At 41.5% G+C, this 13,058-nt stretch overlaps 2 protein-coding genes across 2 annotated transcripts in view; one reads left to right on the top strand and one right to left on the bottom strand.

Moving 5' to 3' along the window:
• LOC134620284 (uncharacterized) overlaps positions 1–13,058 on the bottom strand; it is a 342,368-nt gene that overhangs the window by 207,030 nt on the left and 122,280 nt on the right. The window lies entirely within an intron of this gene.
• On the top strand, positions 7,513–9,069 carry LOC135932464 (uncharacterized). The gene has a single exon (XM_065469948.1). It carries the CDS (start codon positions 7,513–7,515, stop codon positions 9,067–9,069), a length of 1,557 nt encoding a protein of 518 aa, XP_065326020.1.

The following is a 13,058-nucleotide window of genomic DNA, read 5'->3' as shown; positions in this document are numbered from 1 at the left end:
CAGACTGGCCTATAAAGGAGCTACCATTGAGGCAGGCCTCCTCTTTACTGGAAAAACAAGATGGCCACCACAGAGGTAACCTGCAAAACACTTTGTTACATGAATGCTTCCCAACATTGCTCACTACCCCCCCCCCCCCCCCCCCGTTTGTGTTATTACGAGTGCTAAACAAGAAGAGTTCCAGATGGTCCAGTGGACACATGTGTGACTCCTGTGATTAAAGCATCTTTCTTTCAGCTTAACGAGTGAACCGTCAGCTCGTTCAAACACACGTTAAAGTCCGTTTGGCTCGACACCACCGAACAGAGGCAGCAATATAACATAGCTAACATTAACAGTGCAGTGAACCCTGTTTGTGCCGTGATATTCAGGACTGCAAACCGAGCAGCATCACTGACTTTCAGCTTGTTGTGTTTGTGGATATATGACTCACTTTAATTATCCATAAAATCATCACATCCTGTGTAAGATTAAGGTCGACTATTGTATTATTATATTTTAAATGCTTTAAAACCAAGTAAACGCTGAAAGTACAAACATCGCTAATGGCAAATAACTTTGCCGACTAATGTTTTAATGTTACTCATTATTAAAAATTTGCACATAAATGAGTGACATATTATTCAGTACTTACTTTTAACAGTTTACTCTTTGGCCGCTCCGCTTCTGCCGTCTGCGGCAAAATTATCCACAGTGACTGCCGCGCTATGAATTGTGGGATATGTTAGGCCACGAAGGCTACACTGCCACAGCCTTAAAATTCAGGGAAATGAAGGACACATTTGAGGGCTGCATTTTGAGCAGCCTTTGAACTGGGACAGCCTTCGGCACGCTGCTGTGAAGTAATCGGCCGTAAAATGTAGCCTTTAAGGCTGCAGACCCTGAATTGGGATACAGCCAGTGGAGGTTGACTATCAGGTGGCAGATGTTGAAGAAGCTTCCATCCTCTCCTCCGGTGTTGCCCATCTGTCCCTGGGCTGCCCCCTGCTGGTCCCCAGGCACTGTGTTGATTGAGAAGGGTCCCTTCAGGTCTTGATTGAAGCATGCCGGGTGTGGGAACTAGCCCTGCCTGAGGTCCCGTCTAGTGAGCGGACCTCAAGGTTGATGCTATCATGCAGCCATTGCGCCTCCTATCAGGTTCCGCTGCTGCCTGATTGGTCTGGTTGCAAGCAGTTGAGTGCCCTGCCCCCCAGCTTTTATGGTCCCCTGCCCGCAGTTGGTTGCTGCCGTGCATGGCGGGTGTAGTAGCCTTTGGCCCCTACCCTGATAGCCCCACCTCATGTTCCTCTGGATGCCCCTTTGGGCCCTCCCTGGGCAGGGTGGCATGCCCTACAGGGGCGTGAGGCTAACTGCTGCCCTGCTGGTGGCCATTTTGTCCCTCCCTCTTAGAGATGGAGCTTGACACGACAGCTGCAGGCGGGCTGGGGACATGGTGAGCCCTCCCCAATCCTGTGCCTCTAAAGAGAGCAGGCTAAAATGGGGATCAGGGCTGCAGCGTTCCCTCCCATGGCCCCGCCTCTGTGGGGCCTGGGCCGGTGGAAATTGGTTATCGTGAGGTGGATGTTGAAGAAGCTTCCATCCCCTCTGGCTACCGCTGGAGTGGGGCACGAACGGGTAAACCAATGTCTGGGTCGCCTGATTCCGGGCCCCTCCCACAGCGTTCCCTCCCATGGCCCCGCCTCTGTGAGGCCTGGGCTGGTGGAGGTTGATTGTCAGGAGGTTGATCTTTATGATGTTTGACTCCAGGCAGACGACCAGGGTTGCCTGGTGGGTCCGCCTGTCTACCCTGCACGCCACCTCGCTGTGCTGAGGGGCCTATGCAGGTGTGTGGAGACGGACGTGTTCAGTTGAGGTGGTGAGGACTTGGAGTCTAGGCTCAGCTGTCCTCCAACCGCCCTCCTCCCTCCTGACATCCTTTGAGTTGGGCCTAGTGGCCAGCACTGCTGCAGGCCGTGTTCCCCTGTCATATTTTACGCTAGTTGAACCTCGCTCCATCTGACGGCTTGGCCAGCGGTTGACAGTTCTCCAGTCTGCAGCGCTGGCTCTCTGTCCGGCAGCTTGCCTGAATGTTGCAAGTCTACGTGGTGGGCAGGGCCAGCGTGAAACAACTCAACTCATGTAACCTGAGGAAACGGTAAGTTTTCTCTGAATATCTTTTTAGCTGTGGTTAGCTGGATGTCAGTCTTATGTTACAGCAGCTGTGTCGAGCTCGAGCTGCGGGTCATATTTTCGGCGCTACATTGTAGTGAGATAAGTTTGTGGGTGTTTTGTGCAGGTTCGGCTGTCCTTTTAACTGCACGTTGGTTAGCTAGTGTGAGCTATAAGCTAACAGCTAGCCTGGTTAATGACGCTAGAGTTCCACGCACATGTAAACAGCTCGTCTCTACTGCTTTAACTGTTAAAACAGAAGGCAATACTGCGGCTGACAGGGTTTATTATGTGAAACAGCAGCTTGTTTTGTTTTAACAGTCTGCATTAAGCTGGGCAAACACTGCGATTATTTTAAGTCACGTTATTCAGCTCCTGCTCAAACTGTACAATTGAATTTCAGGGGTTAGAAGTTCATAGGTCACGATGCAGGGTCTCACACTATACGGCCTGATGCTCTGATGAGACCTTAGTGCTCAAACTCTGCGTCCATAACATGAAGCTCATCATACAAAATCTGTCCCTCGCTCTCCATCTCTGTCTTTCACTCACACAAACACAAAACCACCATCAACTTTGCTAAATTACTAATGAAAAACATTGACCAGGCTGCTGTGATTGAACAGCAATGTCCATCCAACTCTTTTCATGGTTGTTGTAGTCGTAATAATTTTGTGAGGCCACATTGAAAAGCCTCAGATACGGAAGCGTAGAACTGCCACCCAGGCAAAAGAAAAATAGAAAAGTAAAAAGTATATTGGTCTAACAATGTACTTTTTATGTTTGTACAATATACTATCATGTAGGTACAATATACCTCTCACCTTTGAACTATATAATATCATGTTATTACAATATACATAATTATCATGTTTGTACAATATAAATATTATATAGGCTACATCGCAGATCCAGTCACAGCTTCTATTACTGTCTTTCTTGTCTTTTCCCAGAGTAACAGCCAAACAGGAAGATCTTTTGGCTAGCACTGCTTAGCCTTGCATGCGTTCTTATTTTAAACATAAACTGGAATTCATTGCAAACTGTTTGGGAAGGATATGAATGACAAGATTTTGTTTTTCAACAAGAGTTAGTAAAAAAACATCTCACAGTGTGATCAAATCTTCTTGCCAAACATGCCCAGCTTGGCAGTGTATACAGCACTATAAGTTGCTTGAAGACGTTTCACCTCTCATCCGAGAAGCTGAAGAAGCTTCTCGGATGAGAGGTGAAACGTCTTCAAGCAACTTAAAGAAGTCCAGACGCTTTTCTTTGCAAGCTCCTTTGAATAAAGTTTACAGTATATCTTGTCACTGGAAATTGTTTGCAATGTTTATATATTTATATTATTTACTGTAGGTATTGGTGAAAAAAAGCTTTATGTTGTGAAAAACTGAAATCTGGAAATTAGAATTGTTGTGCCTTATTTTTTTGATGTTTTTACATATATTCTATTTGAAAATACTAAAATGTGTATATATTTATTTATTTTTGTTTGTCTGATAGCATTTATTTGAAAAAATAAATCTGACAGTTCCCATTTCTGTATAGCTGTATAGCTCATATTTCTGTATAGTTTTTATTTCATATTTCTGTATAGTTTTTATTTCATATTCTGTATAGTTTTTATTTCATATTCTGTATAGTTTTTCATATTTATATCCTGTTCATAGCCTGTACATAGCTTGTACTCACTACAGCCTGTACATACTTATAGTTATAGCATATTCATAACATACTTCATATCGTGTACATTATAACATACCATAATAGACCCATTTCTGTAATATACTTACATATCTATATTATTGCTAATATATATTGTAATATATCTATACCATGGCTAAAGCACTTCTGGATGGATGCAAACTGCATTTCGTTGCCCTGTACTTGTGACATGTGCAATGACAATAAAGTTGAATTCAATTCAATTCTATTCTATTCTATTCTATTCTATTCTATTCTATTCTATTCTATTCTATTCATACAACCAATATTTGGATCAGTCTGCCCACCGCTAACATTAAACAGTGGTGACAGATGGCCGCCCCTCCTGGTGCTGATGAAGGTTTCTCTTTTAAAAGGGAGTTTTTCCTTCCCACTGTCACCAAGTACTTGTCCATAGGGATTGCCGAGACTTTCTCCAGAACATCATAGGGTCTTTGAAGTATAAAACACAGTAGATGATTTGGTTATATTAATAAACCCGAACTGTTTTTTTTTTCTAGGATGTTTACTTATACTGATTTTCTCTTTTATTTTGTTTCCAGGTGTCATCACATATGCTTGATCATCATTATCATGGCAACACAGTGAGTAGAACCAACATAAGTAATTAAAACAAGTGAACTAATCATGAGCTCTATACTCTAAACCAAATGGGGCACAGATTAATGTATTACGTAATTATTCGGTGTAAATGTTAGGGGACTTTCTTTATGTTTTTCTAATAAAAAAGGTTGTTTTCTTTCCTTTTCTTTTGCATCCGGCCATGCATTTCTTTAGAAGTTTCAAAGTTTCATGTAATCGCATGTGGGCTCAGCAGAGGAAAATTATAGGACTATTACACAAACAATTAGTCATTCAAATATTTAGTTTGAACATATAAGTAACAAGTGATATGAACTAAATAAAAAAACACAACAAAAACAGTGAAAGCCTATTTACAAAGAAAAAAAAACGAAATATTGACCATTTCCTCTTCAAAAAGGACGAAGCAAATACCAGTTCCCACCCATGTCCAGCTCAATCCCACCAAACCCCATTCAAAACCTTTGGACAGCTAATCTTTAGTAGCTGTTAATGTCTCCAGCTGTTTCCTTGTTTCTGACACTGTCAGACATGTTAATGTAACTGTAGAAATAATAATGCACATCGGTGGAACATTTACAGTGAGAGAATTCTTGATTTCATTTATTGGTAGCGTACACTACAGGCAGAGTTCATACATGGATACATTAACGCAGCAGAATAGCAAAGTGAACAGCAGCTGAGACTTTAAGTGCTGTTATGAGGAAAAGGATCAAAAATCATTCTCCATATTTCAGAACAAAGTTTCAAATCCAATAAAGTCTGAACCTTCAGCAGAAACATTCTGACAGAACAGAAAACACTTGTGTAAAATAAGTGTAAAATTTCTCTGCAGGAAATATGAGAGCATCATCTTCAAGAGTGATAAGAGATCTGATGGACCTCCTGCTGTCTATCAGCTGAGGCCAAAAAAACAGAAGTTTGGAACTCTGACAAGAATGACTGTTGGAGAACAAAATAGAAACAAGACAAACAGAACCATCTTACTTGTGGGAGAAACAGGAGCAGGAAAATCCACACTGATCAACGCTCTGCTCAACTACACTATGGGAGTGAAGTGGGAGGATAGAGTCTGGTTTACAATGGTAGAGGAGGAGAAGAAAAGTCAGACATCAGATGTGATCGTGTACGAGATCTTTGGTTTTGAAGATGAAACTCTGCCCTACTCTCTGACCATCATTGATACTCCTGGTTATAGAGACACCAGAGGGACTGAATGCGATGACATCATCAGTCACAGATTGTTGGACTTGTTTGGATCAGATGATGGGGTCCATGAACTTCATGCAGTGGGTTTGGTCATGAAGGCAAGTGTGAATCAATTGTTTGACCGATTGAAGTATGTCTTTGATTCAGTGATGTCTCTGTTTGGAAAAGCCTTGGAGAAAAACATTGTAGCTCTGATCACACACTCAGATGGAAAAAGGCCTAAAAACCCTCTTCAAGCTCTTGAAGATTGGAATATTAAATGTGCCAAAAAAAAGCAGAATCACCCATCTTACTTCCTGTTTAATAACTGCCAGCTTGAAGATGAGGAAGAAGGTTTTCTGAAACACAATTTTGAAAGATCCGAGAGAGGAATGAGAGAGCTCGCAACCTTCCTGAAAGAAAGTATACCTCTGAAGCTGCAGCCAACTCCTGAAGTGTTAAAGGAAAGTATCAGACTGACAGCCTGCATCCAAAACCTGCAAGAAAGAATCAAATTCACTGAAGTGAAACAAAGAGAGATGAAACAAAGTCAAGAAGCTCTGGAGAAACATGACAACATGATGACTGAAGATGTCCCTCCATTTGTTGTTCAGGTTTATAAACACAAAGAACCTATCAGAGCAGAGACGTGTGGGCTGGGTTTTAAAGCAGCTGTCAGCTGTACAATCTGTGAGGAAAACTGTCACTATCCTGGATGCACGGTGCCCTTGAATCACTGTGAGGTCTTTCAAGATGGAGAAAGTGGAGATATGTGACCAGGATAAGAAAAGATCAGAAAAATGAATCACCAACAGAAGACAAGGATGTTCATTTACTTGGAAAGGAAATGAACCGACTGACAGCAGAGAAGTCCCAGTTCCTGGATGAGTCCTACCAACATGTTCTCAGACTGGAGCAGATCGTTCTGAAAGCTGATTCATCATCCACTACTATCTATTTGGACTTCCAGATTGAGCAGATGAAGCAGAAAAGAGACACAGAGAAGGTCCAGAAACTGCAGGAGATGAAAAGGTGAGTAGATGAAGAAGCACTGTGGTATGTCAAACTAACAGCACTTACAATGACTGTAGTTTAGAATTATTATTAAAATATGTAATTCATTTAAATTTTAATTACAGTAATTATAAATAATTGTTATTTTTGTTTCAAAGGTATATCATAATTATGAGAGAAAGGGTACAGATTATTATCAATGTTGAATTATTTTTCAAACACATTAGTGTTTCTCTCAGCGTGACACTAATGAAATACATTGCTGTAATTGTTGAAGAGGATGACAGAAAGCTGATTTATTTTCATGGCTGGATTTGAAGGCTAGCTATAGAAATCTACTTTTTCTTATAAAGAAACTGGAATCAATCTGTGTTTTGTGTGAACATGAAAAAAAGACCAATAAAGACAAATAAACATCAGGTCGAAAGGAAGGAGAATTACAATAAAATTAATAATTTAGTCCTTCCATTCGTCCATTTTCTGACATTTATCTGTGTCTGTGTCATCAAGGACAGTAGAGGTGCACAGACCTCCCTCTCCCCAGTCTCCTCCTCTAATATATCCAAGCCGGCCCAGAGACAGCATGTCCTGGGTCTTCTCCAGGGTGATGTCCCAAACATGTCATCTGGTTCCTTTTTACATAGAGGAGTAAAAGCTCTACAGTCCCTCCCATTGACCATGTTCATAATGTTTACATGTGTACTGAAGACTTTCTGTTCTTTACTGTGCAGGATCAGTTTGATCTCATCACCACATGAAGACATCATCTCAAAAAGTTTTCTCATCAGTTCAGGATCTCCTGCTGTGTATCAGCTGAGACCACAGAAACAGAAGTTTGGAACTCTGACAAGAATGACTGTTGGAGAAAAAAATCCAAACAAGACAAACAGAACCGTCTTACTGGTGGGAGAAACAGGAGCAGGAAAATCTACACTGATCAACGCTCTGCTCAACTACACTATGGGAGTGAAGTGGGAGGATGAAGTCTGGTTTACGATGGTAGAGGAGAAGAAGAAAAGTCAATCAGAAGGACAGACAGAAAGTCAGACATCAGATGTGATCGTGTACGAGATCTTTGGTTTTGAAGATGAAACTCTGCCCTACTCTCTGACCATCATCGATACTCCTGGTTATGGAGACACCAGAGGGATCGCATGTGATGACATCATCAGTCACAGATTGTTGGACTTGTTTGGATCAGATGATGGAGTCCATGAAGTTCATGCAGTGGGTTTGGTCATGAAGGCAAGTGATAATCGACTGGGTGACCGACTGTTGTATGTCTTTGATTCAGTGATGTCTCTGTTTGGAAAAAACATGGAGAAAAACATTGTAGCTCTGATCACACACTCAAATGGAAGAAGACCTGAAAATGTTTTTAAAGCTCTTGAAGTTGGAAATATTAAATGTGCCAAAAAAGGGAAGAATCAGCCAGTTTACTTCCTGTTCGATAACTGCCAGCATGGAGAGCGAAGAGAGGAAAACACAATTTCAAAAAATACATGGGAAATCACACAGAAAAACATGCATCAGTTCACAGACTTCTTAGAAAAATCTGGTCCTCAAAAACTGATGAGAACAGTTGAAGTGTTAAATGATTGGATAAGACTGAAAGCCTCCATCCAAAACCTCAAAGAGAGGATAGAGTTTATTGAACTGAAACAGACAGAAATCAGACAGATTCACGAAGCTCTGAAGATCCAAGAAATTATAAATAAACATGAAGTAGAGATGAAGAAAAATGAGGAATTCACTGTAGAAGTTGATGAGCCCTATAAAGATAAACAACCTATTGATGGTGGGCAGAGATTGTTGGTTTTTTATAGAGGAGCTGTCTGCTGTACAGTCTGTGAGGAGAACTGTCACTATCCTGGATGCACAATGGCCTGGAAACCTGAACACTGTAAGGTCATGAAAGGAGGTCGCTGCACTGTTTGTACTAACAAATGCCCTGCATCAGATCATGTGAAAGATAAGTGGAGATATGTGACCAAGACAAGGAGGGTAATGAAGAAAAATGAAGAAATGAAAAAGACGTATGAGAAGAATGAGCTAGAATGTGCGCTGGGGAGGAGTAGATTAAAAACTCTTACAAAGGAAGTAAATGACCTAACAGCAGCTGATTCATCCCTGAACAAAGAAGAAATGCAGCAGAAAAATGAAGACCATCAAAAAGAAAGTGAGAAGAAGTGTACCCTGTTAGAAAATCTTGAAAAGGAAATTATCCAACTGACAGCCGAGAAGTCCCAGTTCCTGGATGAGTCCTACCAACATGTTGTCAGACTGGAGCAGATCGCTCTGAAAGCTGATTCAGCATCCACTGTTGTCCACTTGGACTTCCTGATTGAGAAGATGAAGCAGAAAGGAGATACAAAGAAGGTCAAGAAACTGGAGAAGTTGAAAAGGTGAGTAAACGAAGGAATCAAAGCAGCACTGCGGTATGTCAACCTGAGAGCACTTACAGAATAGTGACTGTAGTTCTCCAAAAGTTGAATCTGTTCATCTGGACGTAGCGTTTTGTGGGAGAAACGTTTCGTCACTCATCCAAGTGACTTCTTCAGTCTCAGCTGACTGCAGGTTTCCCCAATCTTATAAACAGTACATTTGCACAATGACTGAAACCAGCCCACTGAAGGAACAATGGGCTGTGAGGTCAGTTCCTTAATCATAATTATGCAAATTCCCATGACCATTGATCAACAACCACTGACCAAAACCCACTGATCAAAGACCACTGATCAATGGCCATGAGTACCAGTCACAGAGAGTTGGACAATAGGTGCAATCACAGCATTGTAAGATGGTGACAGATGTACCCTTAGGCCCCCTCCTCGATTCAGAGATGGTCTTTTCCTCTTCACGTAAATGTCCTCCTTGACTCCGCGCTCAAACCAGCGTTCCTCCCTGTCCAGGATGTGTACATCCTCATCATTGAAAGAGTGTCCACTGGCCTGTAGGTGTAAATAGACTGCAGAGTCCTGGCCTGATGAGGTAGCTCTTCTGTGTTGTGCCATCCGCTTCGCCAGAGGTTGTTTGGTTTCCCCGATGTATAAATCCTGGCAATCCTCCTGGCACTTAACAGCGTACACTATGTTACTCTGTTTGTGTCGGGGGACCCGATCCTTGGGGTGGACCAGTTTTTGGCGCAGTGTGTTTTGGGGTTTAAAAGCCACAGAGACGCAGTGTTTAGAAAAAATGCGTCTCAACTGTTCCGATACTCCTGACACATACGGGATCACTACAGGTTTTCGCTTGGGCAGCGGTTGTCCTTCTCTCCTGGATCAGCTGGAGCTTTCTTTAGGTGTCTTTCCAGCTTTGACAAAAGTCCAGCTGGGATAACCACATTTACTCAGGGCCTAATATGGAACAAGTTCCTCTTTTTGTCTGGCTTCCTGTATTTATTAATATGCTTGCACAGCTCTACACTAACTTCCTCTTTTTCAGTCTGGCTGAGCACTTAGTTTGTGAGTCAAAAGTGGCCTTGCTTTATAAGCTTCATTATTAAAGTGCATAAAACAATATAATTGGAAAATAAGCACTAAGAATATATATTTAAATCTCAACAATGTGCTGCGGCATTTTGGACCAACTGCAATCACTGAAGGAGGGAAGATTGGAGGCCCAAGTAAAGAGAGTTACAATAATCTAGTAATAATCTAGGTTTAGCCTTGGAAATTTGGCGTAGTTGATGGAAGCTAGTTTTTACCACAGTAGACACCCGTTTATCCAGTTTGAAGAAACTGTCCATAAAAACTCCAAGATTCCTAACAGCATCAGTGAGGTGAATAGCAACAGACCCAAGTGTACCAGTTAGTTGTCCCAGAGGCATATTTATATCAACAACAATAATTTCCATCTTCTTTTCATTCAGAGTAAGAGACTTACATGATAACCAGTCTTTGAAATCCCTCAAACAATAAAACAGAGGATGTAGTGAGGATGAAACATCCCAGGTCAAGTGGAGGTAGATTTGAATATCATCAGCATCACAATGAAATGAGACATTATGTTTTTCAAAAATGGAGCCCAAGGGCAACATGTACAGGGAGAACAACACAGGACCCAGCACCGAGCCTTCAGGCACACCACAGCCAAAGGGGGCAGAACACAAGGAATATTTTCTCATCGTGACAGAGAACGACCTCTCAGAAAAATATGATTTAATCCATGAAAGAACATTTCCTTTAAGGCCAACTACATGTTCTAACCTTGCCAAAAGAACCTCATGGTCAACCGTATCAAAGGCTGAAGTCAGATCTAAGACCGCAGAGTGCCCAGAGTCAGCGATTAGAAAGAGGTCATTGAAAACTCTTAGTAGGGCGGTTTCAGTACTGTGATGCAGCTTAAATCTGGACTGGAATTTATCACTGATACCGTTTATCGCGAAATGGGTCTGTAGTTGTTGAAGCACTATTTTCTCTAAAATTTTTGACATAAAAGGTAGTTTAGAAATTGGCTTGTAATTTGCGAGAACATTATGATCAAGGCTGCTTTTCTTGATAACAGGTTGCACCACTGCATGTTTAAAGACAGTCAGAACACAGCCAGTTCATTAAAAGTAAGATCCAGGACCCAAGACCCAATTGTATTCAAAGCATCCTTAATGATACGAGAGGTAATAATGTCATGCAAACTGTTGAAAAGCCGTTGAACATTCAGAAACTGGGACTTGATTTACTGCCGGAAAATGAGGGGCCCTTAACACTGAGATGTTATCTGTAAAATGATTTTAAATTTTTCGCAGAGAGCCAGGTAGGCCTCCCTCGAAGCATTAGAGCAAGGATTAATCACTGTGTAGAGCAGGGGTGTTAAACTCTAGGCCTCGAGGGCCGGTGTCTTGCAGGTTTTGGATAACATCCTTGGTCAACACACATGAATCAAATGATTAGTTCATTACCAGACTTCTGGAGAACTGCAAGGCACGTTGAGGAGGGCATTTAGCCATTTAAATCAGCTGTGTTGGATCAAGGACTACGCTTGAAGCCACTGAGGTGTCCATTAACGGGGGTTGACGGGATGTCACTGGTATGCATGCAATTCAAAAAACAGTCCAATAACTCCACAGTCTGCTTATCTTGTCCTTTTAGTCTTTATTCCAACACAACTTTACCATAAAAGTGCAGAGGTCACAAACTGTTTGCCTTCCTACCCTGAACAACACAGCTGATGCTGATTATGCGCATCTACCTTAAAAGGTCCGCCTCACAACATATATGAATGTTAAAATCACCAGAAATAAGAACACGATCATAATTTACTCTGAGGTACCCCTGAACAAGGTACCATCCCTACACACTGCTGCCTGGGCAACTACATGACTGTCATGTCAACCCAGTCAAAGGTTGAGGAAACAATTATATTTGTTCAGCGTGTGAATTACAAGTAAAGAAATAAAAATTAGAGGTTGCTTCTGTTTAGGTGGACAGTGTACAGTCAGCCTGCCCAGTCTAGTAAAGAGTTGCAGTGTGACCACTAATGCTTTGGGAGAGCAGACAGAAAAAAACCAATCTAATTGGAAAAAAGAAAAAAAGTTTCAATTTTATGTGATTTTCTCACTTTTCAATGTTAAACAGTAACATGTTCGAAATGTTTACATGTGTACTGAAGACTTCGGTTTCCAACTTGTACAGAATGCTGCAGCTCGCCTTTTGACTCGTGCGAAGAAATACCAAAATATTACTCCGGTGCTTGCTTCCCTTCATTGGCTTCATGTGCATTTTAGAATTAAATTCAAAATCTTACTTTTAACTTATAAAGTGCTAAATGGCCAGGCACCGGACTATTTGTCTGACCTATTGCGGCTTTATACGCCCTCTAGAGCCCTTCAATCAAGCGATCACCTGCTCCTTACCTTACATAAGTCTAGGATGGTTCATAGAGGAGATCGGGCATTTGCGGTTGTGGCACCGAAAATGTGGAATGATCTTCCTCTCCACATTAGAATGGCCTCAACTGTTATTCTTTTTAAATCGCATCTTAAAACACACTTTTACTCTGGCTTTTGAAACTGTTTGAGAGTTACCAATTCTTTTATCCTAATATTCTTTTAATTTTCTTACCTGTTGTTGTTGTTGTTAATGTCATTGTTTAATTGTTATTTTGTACAGCACTTTGGTCAACTCCCTGTTGTTATTAAATGTGCTTTATAAATAAAGAAATGAAATGTTCTTTACTGTGCAGGATCAGTTTGATCTCATCACCATATGAAGACATCATCTCAAAAAGTTTTCTCATCAGCTCAGGATCTCCTGCTGTGTATCAGCTGAGACCACAGAAACAGAAGTTTGGAACTCTGACAAGAATGACTGTTGGAGAAAAAAATCCAGATGAGACAAACAGAACCATCTTACTGGTGGGAGAAACAGGAGCAGGAAAATCTACACTGATCAACGTCCTGC

Source organism: Pelmatolapia mariae, linkage group LG3_W (genome assembly GCF_036321145.2).
Source record: "Pelmatolapia mariae isolate MD_Pm_ZW linkage group LG3_W, Pm_UMD_F_2, whole genome shotgun sequence".
Lineage (NCBI taxonomy): Eukaryota > Metazoa > Chordata > Actinopteri > Cichliformes > Cichlidae > Pelmatolapia > Pelmatolapia mariae.
The sequence above is the reverse complement of the archived record's forward strand: the minus strand, read 5'-3'. Positions and strand labels throughout refer to the sequence as shown.